Source organism: Pristiophorus japonicus, chromosome 2 (genome assembly GCF_044704955.1).
Source record: "Pristiophorus japonicus isolate sPriJap1 chromosome 2, sPriJap1.hap1, whole genome shotgun sequence".
NCBI lineage: Eukaryota > Metazoa > Chordata > Chondrichthyes > Pristiophoridae > Pristiophorus > Pristiophorus japonicus.
The window spans coordinates 8,406,043-8,420,087 of NC_091978.1; the positions used below are offsets into that span (position 1 = coordinate 8,406,043).

Sequence of the window (14,045 nt, forward strand, 5' to 3'; positions counted from 1 at the left end):
TGGTGAACCTTCGCTGCACTCCCTCAATATCAAGAACGTCCTGCCTCAGATTAGGAGACCAAAACTGAACACAATATTCCAGATGAGGCCTCACCAAGGCCCTGTACAACTACAGTAGGACCTCCCTGCTCCTTTACTCAAATCCCCTACCTATGAAGGCCAACATACCATTTGCCATTTTCACCGCCTGCTGAACCTGCATGCCAACTTTCAATGACTGATGTACCATGACACCCAGGTCTCGCTGCACCTCCCCTTTTACTAATCTGCCGCCATTCAGATAATATTCTGCCTTCGTGTTTTTGCCACCTCACATTTATCCACACTATACTGTATCTGCCATGCATTTGCCCACTCACCTAACCTGTCCAAGTCATCCTGCAGCCTCTTAGCATCCTCCTCACAGCTCACACCGCCACCCAGCTTAGTGTCATCTGCAAACTTGGAGATATTACACTCAATTTCTTCATCTAAATCATGAATGTATATTGTAAATAGCTGGGGTCCCAGCACTGAACCCTGCGGTATCCCACTAGTCACTGCCTGCCATTCTGAAAAGGACCTGTCTATTCCTACTTTTTGCTTCCTGTCTGCTAACCAGTTCTCTATCCACGTTAGTTCATTACCCCCAGTACCATGTGCTTTAATTTTGCACACGAATCTCTTGTGTGAGACCTTGTCAAAATCCTTTTGGAAGTCTTTTGATCACAACATCTCGCTGTGTAAAAACTTGTTTTCTTTGCCTCCCCCCTTCAATCTGTGTCCTCTGGTTACCCACCCTCCTGCCACTGGAAACCGTTTCTCCTTATCTATTCTATCAACACTCTTTATGATTTTGAACACCTGTGTGAAATCTCCCCTTGACCTTCTCTGCTGCAAGGGGTGCAACCTCTTGGATTGAAGGGTTTCCTGACATCCACCTCCTGTTACGGACCCTCACCTGTCCGGATCATGTTGTAGGATTGCAACATTCGTGGGAAACCCCCCCCGCACAGTGTTTGGACTCATTGGAATGGAAATTTAATTTGGAACTATCAACTAGAAAGTTTGGGATCTTAAAGTGCACAAGAAAGAAACTATGAGTTTTAATCGAATTTGGGATTTTACAAGGCAGATTGAGTCTGTGTGAAAAGGGCTGAGAATTAAAGGATAACTATCCTTCAAGGAAAACCAGTTTTGGGTATTGAAGCTGCCTGGGGTATCGAAGCTAAACAAATTGTCTCGGGAATTGTGTAAACTCGAAAACCCTTCTCCCCGGGAGACATTAACATAGCAACAATCAACCCAGAGATAGCCAGCCATCACCCTGAGCAGGAAACCCATCCAACGTATACATGATGACAATGGCACGTCCAGCCCTCATGGAAAAGTCAGGCCTGGGCAGACATTGCAAATACCAAAGCTAATTTTTCCCCATCAAGAAACAAGTTTAAAAGATCGACACATCCGAGACAGGTTAACGTTAATGGGCCCGCCAAAATACGACAAAGAAATATCAAGCCCGCCAAAAATTAAACAAAGAATCGGGGCTGATTTGGCGCGAAGGTTTGAACGGCTCCCAAAGTATAACTGGGGTCCTGTTTTAACGAAGTTTATGCATAGCATCATAGGGCATCAAGAAGGGAGAGAGGAGAGAGACCACTGCAGCAGTTTTCACAAGCCTCTCCAGCCTCAACGACACTGCTGGGCCATGCTGCCCTGCTATCAAAGAAAAAGGATGACTATCACCACGGCAGAGAAAGCAGCCCCAGTGACTCCGGACATCGCCATCGTGGCAGCAACTGACCACAGCCAACGTGGTACCATCAAAAACACCACGGCTGACCAACTCCGAAACAAAACTCCTAAAAGAAGAAACCGAGGATTCGAACGTTTCCACTCTACAATCTAGTCCTGACTACCAACAGGTGAAACATTACCTAAAGAGACTTTTGAGACCTATTGCTAACGGAAGGAAGTGGGTACTCACCCCGTAAGTCCAATACACGCCCTACCGCACCAGCGGACACCACCCAACTGAAGACTGCACAGTAAGAAGTCTTCCACGACCTTCGGGGTACGGTAAGCAGAACCTACAGAATCCAGCGAACCCTGAAATTGTGAACCACCGCCAACTGACAATAAAAGGATTGGTGAGCATAGTCCCTGTTTGCCCTGGAGTTCAACCTAGTCAGAGTTAGGCATTGGGAGGTGGGTGGTGTGTTATTTTCTGTAACCCCTTTGAACGTGTGATATAGTGTTCTTTATTCGAGTGATTATAAGTTTGACCTTGTATTTTCTTGTCCTTAATAAAATCGAAGTTCTTTGCACCAAACCAGTTGTCTCTTGCACTTTGTCACATCCCCCAAATAAATCCAAAATCTAGAACCCAGGGAGTGGGAGCGATTCGAACCGCTCAGAAGGTCAGAGGTGAACCTGAGCCCAGAGACCACCCCCAACAGTGTCTAGGGAATACCAGGGCTGCGCGCTATGTGGGCAGGAACTCGTAATCAGCAAACCTGCCTCAAGTGCACGCTGTGGCTCAGTGGTCAGAACTCGCGTCTCTGAGTCAGAAGGTTGTGGGTTCGAGCCCCACTCCAGAGACATGAGCACATAATCCAGGCTGACATTCCCAGCACAGATGGAGCACAGACAGGACCTCGGTTTAACGTCTCATCCAAAAAATGGGACCACCGATAGTGCAGTGCTCTGCTGCACTGTTGGTGGTCCCATTTTCAGATGAGGCATTAAACCGAGGCACTGTCTGCTCTCTCAGGTGGTTGTAAACCATCACATGCTACTATTTCGAAGAAGAGCAGGGCAGTTATGCCTGGTGTCCTGACCAATATTTATCCCCTCAACCAACATAACTAAAATGAACAGATTATGGTGCCAGTGAGGGGCCATGGGAACCATTACAGATACACAGTCCGGTCCACACAGATAAGATAGTCACGAATAAATCCAATGGGGAATTCAGGAGAAACTTCTTTACCCAGAGAGTGGTGACAATGTGGAACTCGCTGCCACAGGGAGTGGTTGAAGCGAATAGTATCGCTGCATTTAAGGAGAAGCCAGATAACCACATGGAGGGAGAAAGAAATGGAATATGTTGATGGGGTGAGATAGAGAGGGTGCGAAGGTTCTCGTGTGGAGCATAAACACCGGCACGGACTTGTTGGGCCGAATGGCCTGTTTCTGTGCTATAGAAACATAGCAACATAGAAAATAGGAGCAGTAGTAGGCCATTCGGTCCTTCGAGCCTGCACAGCCATTCAATATGATCATGGCTGATCCTTATCTCAACACCATATTCCCGCTTTTTCCACAAACCCCTTGATGCCTTTTGTGTCTAGAAATCTATCTATCTTCCTCTTAAATATATTCAGTGACTTGGCCTCCACAGCCCTCTGTGGTAGAGAATTCCACAGGTTCACCACCCTCTGAGTGAAAATATTTCTCCTCATCTCGGTCCTAAATTTCCTACCCCGTATCCTGAGACTGTGACCCCTTGTTCCAGACTTCCCAGCCCGGGGGAAACATCCTTCCCGCATCCAGTCTATCCAACCCCGTCAGAATTTTATACGTTTCAATGAGATCCCCTCTCATTCTTCTAAACGCTAGTGAATACAGGCCTAGTCGACCCAATCTCTCCTCATACGACAGTCCTGCCATCCCAGGAATCAGTCTGGTGAATCTTCGCTGCACTCCCTCCATGGCAAGTATACCCTTTCTTAGGTAAGGATACCAAAACTGCACACAATACTCCAGGTGCGGTCTCACCAAGGCCCTGTATAACTGTAGTAAGACATCCTTGCTCCTGTACTCAAATCCTCTTGCAATGAAGGCCAACATACCATTTTCCTTCCTAACTGCTTGCTGCACCTGCATGTTTGCTTTCAATGACTGGTGTACAAGGACACCCAGGTCCCTCTGTACATCAACACTTCCCAAGCTATCACCATTTAAATAATACTTTGTCCTTATGTTTTTCCTACCAAAGTGGATTACTTCACATTTATCCATGTTATACTGCATCTGCCATGTGTTTGCCCAGTCACTCAACCTATCTAAATCGCCTTGCAGTGTCTTTGCATCCTCCTCACAACTCACAATCCCGCCTAGTTTTGTGTCGTCAGCAAACTTGGAAATATTACATTTGGTTCCCTCATCCAAATCAGTTAGATATATTGTGAATAGCTGAGGCCCCAGCACTGATCCCTGTGGTACCTGACTGGTCACTGCCCGCCAGCCCGAAAAAGACCTGATTATTCCTACTCTTTGTTTCCTGTCAGTTAACCAATTTTCAATCCATGCCAGTATATTACCCCCAATCCTATGTGCTTTAATTTTGCACACGAACCTCTTATGTGGGACTTTATCAAAGGCCTTTTGAAAATCCAAATACACTACATCCACTGGTTCTCCCTTATCTATTTTATCAGTTACAACTTCAAAAAACTCCAGTAGGTTTGTCAAACATCATTTTCCTTTCATAAATCCATGTTGACTTTGTTTAATCCCGTTGATATTATCTAAGTGTGCCGTTATCACATCCTTTATAATAGACTCCAGCATTTTCCCTACTACTGATGTCAGGCTAACTGGTCTGTAGTTCCCTGTTTTCTCTCTCCCTCCTTTGTTATACATTTGATGAGATTCTATCTAACACTCCATCTACATAGATTTAGAAAAAGACTGTATTAATAAAAGTACTGACCCTTTCACGTAAATATCACTCATCTTCTCTCCTGTGAGGCTGAGGTCATCTAAGATCACATCGTTGGTGTTCCAGACTATACAGCGCAAGTAAAACCTGGAACAGATACATGTCAATTACAGCTTCTCCACAACAGATACTTCGCCATATAACTGTAATATCACAGTGGTGACTTAACCAGTTTGCTCTGTCGGTGGGTCAGGCACCTTGCCGGGAACGCACATCCGAAATTCAGGATCAACAAAACTGTCGGGAATTCATGGCATCGTTCGCAATGTGTGCTGCCAGGGGGCAATGCTCCAAACTCATAGGGCAGAGTAAAGTTCCCTCTACACTGTCCCATCACGCACTCCCAGGGCAGGTACAGCACGGGGTTAGATACAGAGTAAAGCTCCCTCTACACTGTCCCATCACACACTCCCAGGGCAGGTACAGCACAGGGGTTAGATACAGAGTAAAGCTCCCTCTACACTGTCCCATCAAACACTCCCAGGGCAGGTACAGCACGGGGTTAGATACAGAGTAAAGTTCCCTCTACACTGTCCCATCAAACACTCCCAGGGCAGGTACAGCACGGGGTTAGATACAGAGTAAAGCTCCCTCTACACTGTCCCATCAAACACTCCCAGGGCAGGTACAGCACGGGTTAGATACAGAGTAAAGCTCCCTCTACAGTGTCCCATCAAACACTCCCAGGGCAGGTACAGCACGGGGTTAGATACAGAGTAAAGTTCCCTCTACACTGTCCCATCAAACACTCCCAGGGCAGGTACAGCACGGGGTTAGATACAGAGTAAAGCTCCCTCTACACTATCCCAGATATGTGCATTAACCTAACTGCAGTTAAATATGATATTACAGGAATAGTTTCCAATTACCAAATCCCTTTAAGATAATGTTTATCTTTTCCTGTAGTGATTGTGGATCCACTTGTGTTGGAGCACTGACGCTTTTTGGGAGGGTGAAAACCCTCTCCTACAGTGGTGAGAGTTACATAGCTACATTGGAACAGGAGTAGGACATTCAGCCCCTCGAGTCTGCTCCGCCATTCAATGAGATCATGGCTGATCTGTACCTCAGCTCCATCTAGCTGCCTTTGTTCCATATCGCTTGATATCCTTACCCAACAAAAATCTACCCGTCTCAATGTTGAAAGTTGCAATGGATCTCCAGCGTCCTCAGACTTTTGAGGGAGAGAGCGGACGTGCATACCATCAAGAGCCAGCACCCTCAGGAGAGATGGGGTGGGTGGGCTAGGGCGGAGAAGGAATCTCACCTCTTGGCTTTGCGAGGAGTTATGTTGAATGGGGGTCCGGGGGGTCCAAGAGACTTTGGAAAGATGTCCACCCACAGTTGGATCTTACCCTACAGATCAGGGGAGAAGAAAGCAGACATATCTTGTGAGACAGTTCCATGAGAAGCACCTTCAACCACTCTACTATCTATTGCTTAATGCTAGGCTTTGTAATGTTCTCGATCAACGACCTTGAGACCTCAGACAGAAGAAATAGACAAGCCTCTCCAATATTGTATCAACCGTGATTCAGTGGGTAACATTCACTCCCTCCACCACCGGCGCACCGTGGCTGCAGTGTGTACCATCTACAAGAGGCACTGCAGCAACTCGCCAAGGCTTCTTCTGTAGCACCTCCCAAACTCACGGCCTCTACCACCTAGAAGGACAAGGGCAGCAGGCGCATGGGAACACCACCACCTCCACGTTCCCCTCCAAGTTACACACCATCCTGACTTGGAAATATATCGGCCATTCCTTCTTCATTGCTGGGTCAAAATCCTGGAACTCCCTCCCTAACAGCACTGTGGGAGCACCTTCACCACACGGACTGCAGCGGTTCAAGAAGGCGGCTCACCACCACCTTCTCAAGGGGCGATTAGGGATGGGCAATAAATGCTGGCCTTGCCAGTGATGCCCACATCCCGTGAATGAATACAATTTGTAAAAACTCCCACTTGAGTCAGAAGGTCACGAGTTCAAGCCCCAGCCCAGAGACTTGGAACCTTTAATCTATGCTGGTGTCAGAGATGCCATCTTCTGGATGAAACGTTAAACCGAGGTCCATTCTGCTCTCTCAGGTGGACGTAAAAGATGCTCTGGCAATATTTGAAGAAGAACAGGGGAGTTCCCCGTGAGTCAATATTTATCCCTCAATCAACATCACTGAAACAGATTATCTGGTCATTTATCACATTGCTGTTTGTGGGAGCTTGCTGTGCGCAATTTGGCTGCAAATTTTGCCTACATTACATCAGTGATCTGCAACATGGATAATAATACAAAAGCAAAATACTGCGGATGCTGGAACCTGAAATAAAAACAGAGGATGCTGGAAATCTCAGCGGGTCAGGCAGCATCTGTGGAGAGAGAAACAGAGTTAACGTTTCAGGTCGATGACCCTTCGTCAGAACTGGCAAATGTTCGAAAAGAGCAGATTCTTAAGCAGTGAATGGGGGAGGGGAGGGAAGAACAAAAGGGAAGGTCTGTGATAGGGTGGAAGACAGGAGAGATTAGAGAGACAAAAGGGATGATGGGCCGAATTGAGATGGTAATGACAGAAGTTAGAAAAACGTTGGGCAGGATAGGGTGTGAATGGTGGGATAATGACCGACTGCCATTAGAGACAAGGAGAAAAAAAATATAAGCGCGAGGGTTAGGGAGAAATGTGAGCCAAAGGTGGGCAGCGGTTACTCTCTGAAATTTTTGAACTCGATGTTGAGTCCAGAAGGCCTGAACGAAAGATGAAGTGCTGTTCTTCGAGCTTGCGCTGCGCTTCATTGGAACAGTGCCGGAGGCCGAGGACGGAGAGGTCAGAGTGGGAGCGGAGCGGAGAATTAAAGTGACAGGCGACCGGAAGCTCGGGGTCACACTTGCGGACTGAACGGAGGTGCTCCACCCGGGAATTCACTTCCGCTCCCTGCAGCAGCGGCGGGCCAAAACACCGACAGCTGCGGGGTGGCGGGGGGTGGGGTGGGGTGGGGGGGCCGTGTCTCGGGTGGCTGCTACCGAGGCGAGGTTTAAAGGCGAGGTGGCCAAGTGAAATTAAAAATAAAAACTTACATTCTTGTCCTTGCCGCTCCTGATCCGGTTTCGTCGCAGGGTCCGTGCCGCGATCGCTCAGCCCGGCACTCTGCTGATCGCCCGACACCCCCGCTCCACGGTGGTCCGGGTGCGTCCCTTTTCCTACTGCTGAGTTGGAAGCGTGGGCCTTTCCCTTTAAGGGCGTGAAGGGCCCCCTCGGACACGGCAGCGCTGTGCGGCCCAGTGCATAGCGCTGCTGAGGCACCCGCCCCATTAGCGCCCCAGGAAGGACGTGGATCGCGCAATTTAATTTCCTTCCGGGGACCGTAGCCCGAATTTTTTGAGAAGGGCGGGTCTTCAGTGCCGGGTGCCATGTCTTGCGTCTCCCAAAAGGGGCGATTCGGAATTTCACCCCCCCCCCCCCAGGTCACCTGGCCTTGTCAGGTAAAGCCACTGTGAGCCAGGAAGAGTGGTCCTTCATTGTACATAACTTCACTGCAAAATTCAGTCGGCTCTTGCCTGTTACCATGGTGACTCAACAACAACAACTTGTTTTCGAAAGAGCCTTAAAATGTCCCGCGGCATTTCACGACATCGTTATCAGACAAAAGAATTGGACGCAAATTGAGACAAAGAAGGCGACATTCGGATGGCAACCAAGAACTCGGTCAAAGAGGCAGGGCTTTAAGGAGCGTCTTAAAGGAGAAAAGGGAGGTAGAGAGGCGGAGGGGCTTAGGAAGGGAGTTCCAGAGCTTGGGACAAAGTACCTGAGGCGGGGGGGGGGGGGGGTGGGGGGAATGGAACAGTGGTATGACTGGGTAACAGTAAGGGGGAGGAGGCATCAGGGAAGAGATCGAGGGGGAAAAGAAGGAAGGAAGGACTTTATATAACGCCTTTCATGACCACCGGACATCTCAAAGCGCTTTACAACCAATGAAGTACTTTTGAAGTGTAGTCACTGTTGTAATGTGGGAAACACGGCAACCAACTTGCACACAGCAAGCTCCCACAAACAGCAATGTGATAATAACCAGATAATCTGTTTTTAGTGATGTTGATTGAGGGATAAATATTCCCCCCAGGACCCCAGGGATAACTCCCCTGCTCTTCTTCAAAATAGTGCCGTGGAATCTTTTACGCCCACCTGAGAGAGCAGACTGAGCCTCGGTTTAATGTCTCATCTGAAAGACGACACCTCCTTCAGCACCGCACTGGGAGTATCAGCCTAGATTATGTGCTGAAGTCCCTGGAGTGGGACTTGAACCCACAACCGTCTGACTCAGAGGCGAGAAGAGAAAGAAAAGATTTAGAAGTGATGGGCTCGAGTCGGGAGCAGCAGCCAAAATGTGCACGTGAATGGACACAGATACACTCGGGTTGCATAAGCATGGCAAAAATGGGGTTAGATGAAGAAAGGGCGGGAGGAGGTTCGTGTGGAGAAGAAGAACATAAGAACATAAGAAATAGGAGCAGGAGTAGGCCATACGGCCCCTCGAGCCTGCTCCGCCATTTAATACAATCATGGCTGATCCGAACATGGACTCAGCTCCACTTCCCCGCCCGCTCCCCATAACCCCTTATTCCCTTATCGATTAAGAAACTGTCTATCTCTGTCTTAAATTTATTCAATGTCCCGACTTCCACAGCTCTCTGGGGCAGCGAATTCCACAGATTTACAACCCTCTGAGAGAAGAAATTTCTCCTCATCTCAGTTTTAAATGGGTGGCCCCTTATTCTAAGATCGTGCCCTCTAGTTCTAGTCTCCCCCATCAGTGGAAACATCCTCTCTTCATCCACCTTGTCAAGCCCCCTCATAATCTTATACGTTTCGATAAGATCATCTCTCATTCTTCTGAATTCCAATGAGTCCAATAAACACCAGCATGGACCTGCTGGGCTGAATGGCCTGTTTCTGTGCTGTGAATACTGTGTAATTAGGATAGATTTGTCTTGGTTGTAAATGGCGAATGGGGAGGAGATGATGGGAGATGGTCCAAAGTTAGAGTCAGTGGTACTCTCATGGGATGTAGTGATACCCGCCCTCCTGTATGGCTCAGAGACATGGTAACCATGTACAGTAGACACCTCACCACCAACGATGTCTCAACAAGATCCTGCAAATCCCCTGGGAGGTCAGACGCACCAATGTCAGTGTTCTTGATCAGGCCAACATCCCCAGCATCGAAGCACTGACCACACTTGATCAGCTCCGTTGGGCAGGCCACATCGTCCGCATGTCCGACACGAGACTCCCAAAGGAAGCGCTCTACTCGGAACTCCTGCACGGCAAGCAATCCCCAGGTGGGCAGAGGGAACGTTTCAAGGACACCTTCAAAGCCTCCCTGAGAATGTGCAACATCCCCACCGACACCTGGGAGTCCCTGGCCAAAGACCGCTCTGAGTGGAGGAAGAGCATCCGGGAGGGCGCTGAGCACCTCGAGTCTCGTCGCCGAGAGCATGCAGAAAGCAAGCGCAGGCAGCGGAAGGAGCGTGCGGCAAACCTGTCCCACCCACACTTTCCCTCCACGACTATCTGTCCCATATGTGACAGAGACTGTAATTCTTGTATTGGACTGTTCAGTCACCTAAGAACTCATTTTTAGAGTGGAAACAAGTCTTCCTCGACTCCGAGGGACTGCCTATGATGATGTTGATGGTGGGATGAATTTGACTTGTAGTAAGGGTGGAGGCAGCTTGGAGCACTGATGAGCTGATGTCCCACTTCACCAATACAGCGGGATGGGTCACCCAACGTGATCTGGCACTTACCTGCTCGATGTCGGGCTGCAGTGGACTGAAGAGTGCCCTGGTCTCGACATGCTCAGGAACCAGGCCTTGCTTGCGAAGAACGGACAAGGCCAAACACTCAATCGGGGGTCCCATGTGTGTGGTAAGGGGCTTTTCTTCCTCTGAAATCAAAAGGCACAGATCAACCAGTCATCTTTGAAGGATAACTGCGCGAGTTCACGATGCAGAACAACGCTCTGGTGAGATTCCTGCTTCTCAACAGCTTTTACTGCTTATCAAGGTAAGAACATAAGAACATAAGAAATAGGAGCAGGAGTAGACCATACAGCCCCTTGAGCCTGCTCCACCATTCAATAAGATCATGGCTGATCTGATCATGGACTCAGCTCCACTTCCCTGCCCGCTTCCCATAACCCCTTATTCCCTTATCGGTTAAGAAACTGTCTATCTCTGTCTTAAATATATTCAATGTCCCAGCTTCCACAGCTCTCTGAGGCAGTGAATTCCACAGATTTACAACCCTCTGAGAGAAGAAATTCCTCCTCATCTCAGTTTTAAATGGTCGGCCCCTTATTCTAAGATTGTGCCCCTTAGTTCTAGTCTCCCCTATCAGTGGAAACATCTTCTCTGCATCACCCTGTCAAGCCCCCTCATAATCTTACACATTTCGATAAGATCACCTCTCATTCTTCTGAATTCCAATGAGTAGAGGCCCAACCTCCTCAAAGTCAACCCCCTCATCTCCGGAATCAACCGAGTGAACCTTCTCTGAAGGGAAGTTAGTGCTGAGGTACAGAGCAATCTGCATTTCAGATATCCAGAGTCAGCGAATAACATATGCGGGATAAAGCACAGTAATGAGGGGTGATCTAATCCAGGTGTTTAAAAGGATTCAATGGGTTAGATACAGAGTTGCTGCAGTGCGCACCATCGACAAGATGCACTGCAGCAACCTGCCAAGGCTTCTTCGGCAGCACCTCCCAAACCCACGACCTCTACCACCTGGAACGACAAGGGCAGCAGGTGCATAGGAACACCGCCCCACCTCCACGTTCAATCCAGTGTTAAATCCAAGGAAGAGGCATATAAATTGGCCAGAAAAAGCAACAAACCTGAGGACTGGGAGAAATTTAGAAGCCAGCAGAGGAGGACAAAGGGTTTAATTAAGAGGGGGAAAATAGAGTACGAGAGGAAGCTTGCCGGGAACATAAAAACTGACTGCAAAAGCTTTTATAGATATGCGAAGAGAAAAAGATTAGTGAAGTCAAACGTAGGTCCCTTGCAGTCGGATTCAGGTGAATTTATAATGGGAAACAAAGAAATGGCAGACCAAGTGAACAAATACTTTGGCCCTGTCTTCACGAAGGAAGACGCAAATAACCTTCTGAAATTACCAGGGGACTGAGGGTCGAGTGAGAAGGAGGAACTGAAGGATATCCTTATTAGGCGGGAAATTGTGTTAGGGAAATTGATGGGATTGAAGGCCGATAAATCCCCGGGTCCTGATAGTCTGCATCCCAGAGTACTTAAGAAAGTAGCCCGAGAAATAGTGAATGCATTGGTGATCATTTTCCAACAGTCTATCGACTCTGGATCAGTTCCATGGACTGGAGGGTAGCTAATGTAACACCATTTTTTAAAAAGGGAGGGAGCGAGAAAATGGGTAATTATAGACCTGTTAGCCTGATATCGTGGTGGGGAAAATGTTGGAATCAATTATTAAGGATGAAATAGCAGCGCATCTGGATCGGTCGAAGTCAGCATGGATTTATGAAAGGGAAATCATGTTTGACAAATCTTCTGGAATTTTTTGAGGATGTAACTAGTAGAGTGGACAAGGGAGAACCAGTGGATGTGGTGTATTTGGACTTTCAAAAGGCTTTTGATAAGGTCCCACACAAGAGATTGGTATGCAAAATCAAAACACATGGTATTGGGGGTAATGTATCGACATGGATAGAGAACTGGTTGGCAGGCAGGAAGCCAAGAGTCAGGATACACAGGTCCTTTTCAGAATGGCAGGCAGTGACTAGTGGAGTGCCGCAGGGCTCAGTGCTGGGACCCCAGCTCTTTATAATATACATTAATGATTTGATGAAGGAATTGAGTGTAATATCTCCAAGTTTGCAGATGACACTAAACTGGGTGGCAGTGTGAGCTGTGAGGAGGACGCTTAGAGGCTGCAGGGTGACTTGGACAGGTTAGATGAGTGGGCAAATGCATGGCAGATGCAGTATGATGTGGATAAATGTGAGGTTATTCACTTTGGGGACAAAAACATGAAGGCAGAATATTATTTGAATGGCGGCAGATTAGGAACAGGGGAGGTGCAACGAGACCTGGGTGTCGTGGTTCATCAGTCATTGAAAGTTGGCATACAGGTACAGCAGGCGGTAAAGAAGACAAATGGTATGTTGGCCTTCATAGCAAGTGGATTTAAGTATAGGAGCAGGGAGGTCTTACTGCAGAGGAAATGTATTAGCATGGATAGAGAATTGGCTGGCTAACAGAAAGCAGAGAGTCGGGATAATGGGTCCTTTTCGGGTTGGAAATCGGTGGTTAGTGGTGTGCCACAGGGATCTGTGCTGGGACCACAACTGTTTACAATATACATAGATGACCTGGAAGAGGGGACAGAGTGTAGTATAACAAAATTTGCAGATGACACAAAGATTAGTGGGAAAGCGGGTTGTGTAGAGGACACAGAGAGGCTGCAAAGAGATTTAGATAGGTTAAACGAATGGGCTAAGGTTTGGCAGATGGAATACAATGTCAGAAAATGTGAGGTCATCCACCTTGGGAAAAAACACAGTAAAAGGGAATATTATTTGAATGGGGAGAAATTACAACATGCTGTGGTGCAGAGGGACCTGGAGGTCCTTGTGCATGAATCCCAAAAAGTTAGTTTGCAGGTGCAGCAGGTAATCAGGAAGGCGAATGGAATGTTGGCCTTCATTGCGAGAGGGATGGAGTTCAAAAGCAGGGAGGTCCTGCTGCAACTGTACAGGGTATTGGTGAGGCCGCACCTGGAGTACTGCGTGCAGTTTTGGTCACCTTACATAAAGAAGGATATACTAGCTTTGGAGGGGGTACAGAGACGATTCACTAGGCTGATTCCGGAGATGAGGGGGTTACCTTATGATGATAGATTGAATAGACTGGGTCTTTACTCGTTGGAATTCAGAAGGATGAGGGGTGATCTTAGAGAAACATTTAAAATAATGAAAGGGATAGACAAGATAGAGGCAGAGAGGTTGTTTCCACTGGTCGGGGAGACTAGAACTAGGGGGCACAGCCTCAAAATACGGGGAAGCCAATTTAAAACTGAGTTGAGAAGGAATTTCTTCTCCCAGAGGGTTGTGAATCTGTGGAATTCTCTGCCCAAGGAAGCAGTTGAGGCTAGCTCATTGAATGTATTCAAATCACAGATAGATAGATTTTTAACCAATGAGAGAATTAAGGGTTATGGGGAGCGGGCGGGTAAGTGGAGCTGAGTCCACAGCCAGATCAGCCATGATCTTGTTGAATGGCGGAGCAGGCTCGAGGGGCTAGATGGCCTAC

The 14,045-nt window shown here is 47.8% G+C and overlaps 1 protein-coding gene across 1 annotated transcript in view; it reads right to left on the bottom strand.

The window, feature by feature from the left end:
• The window catches only part of dysf (dysferlin, limb girdle muscular dystrophy 2B (autosomal recessive)), a 220,083-nt gene that overhangs the window by 29,155 nt on the left and 176,883 nt on the right, over positions 1–14,045 (bottom strand). The window contains exons 28-30 of the mRNA XM_070859521.1: positions 10,506–10,645; positions 5,976–6,064; positions 4,700–4,795 (exon numbers count right to left, since the gene is read on the bottom strand). Coding sequence (XP_070715622.1) covers positions 4,700–4,795; positions 5,976–6,064; positions 10,506–10,645 — 325 coding nt within the window. The remainder of the gene's footprint in view (positions 1–4,699; positions 4,796–5,975; positions 6,065–10,505; positions 10,646–14,045) is intronic.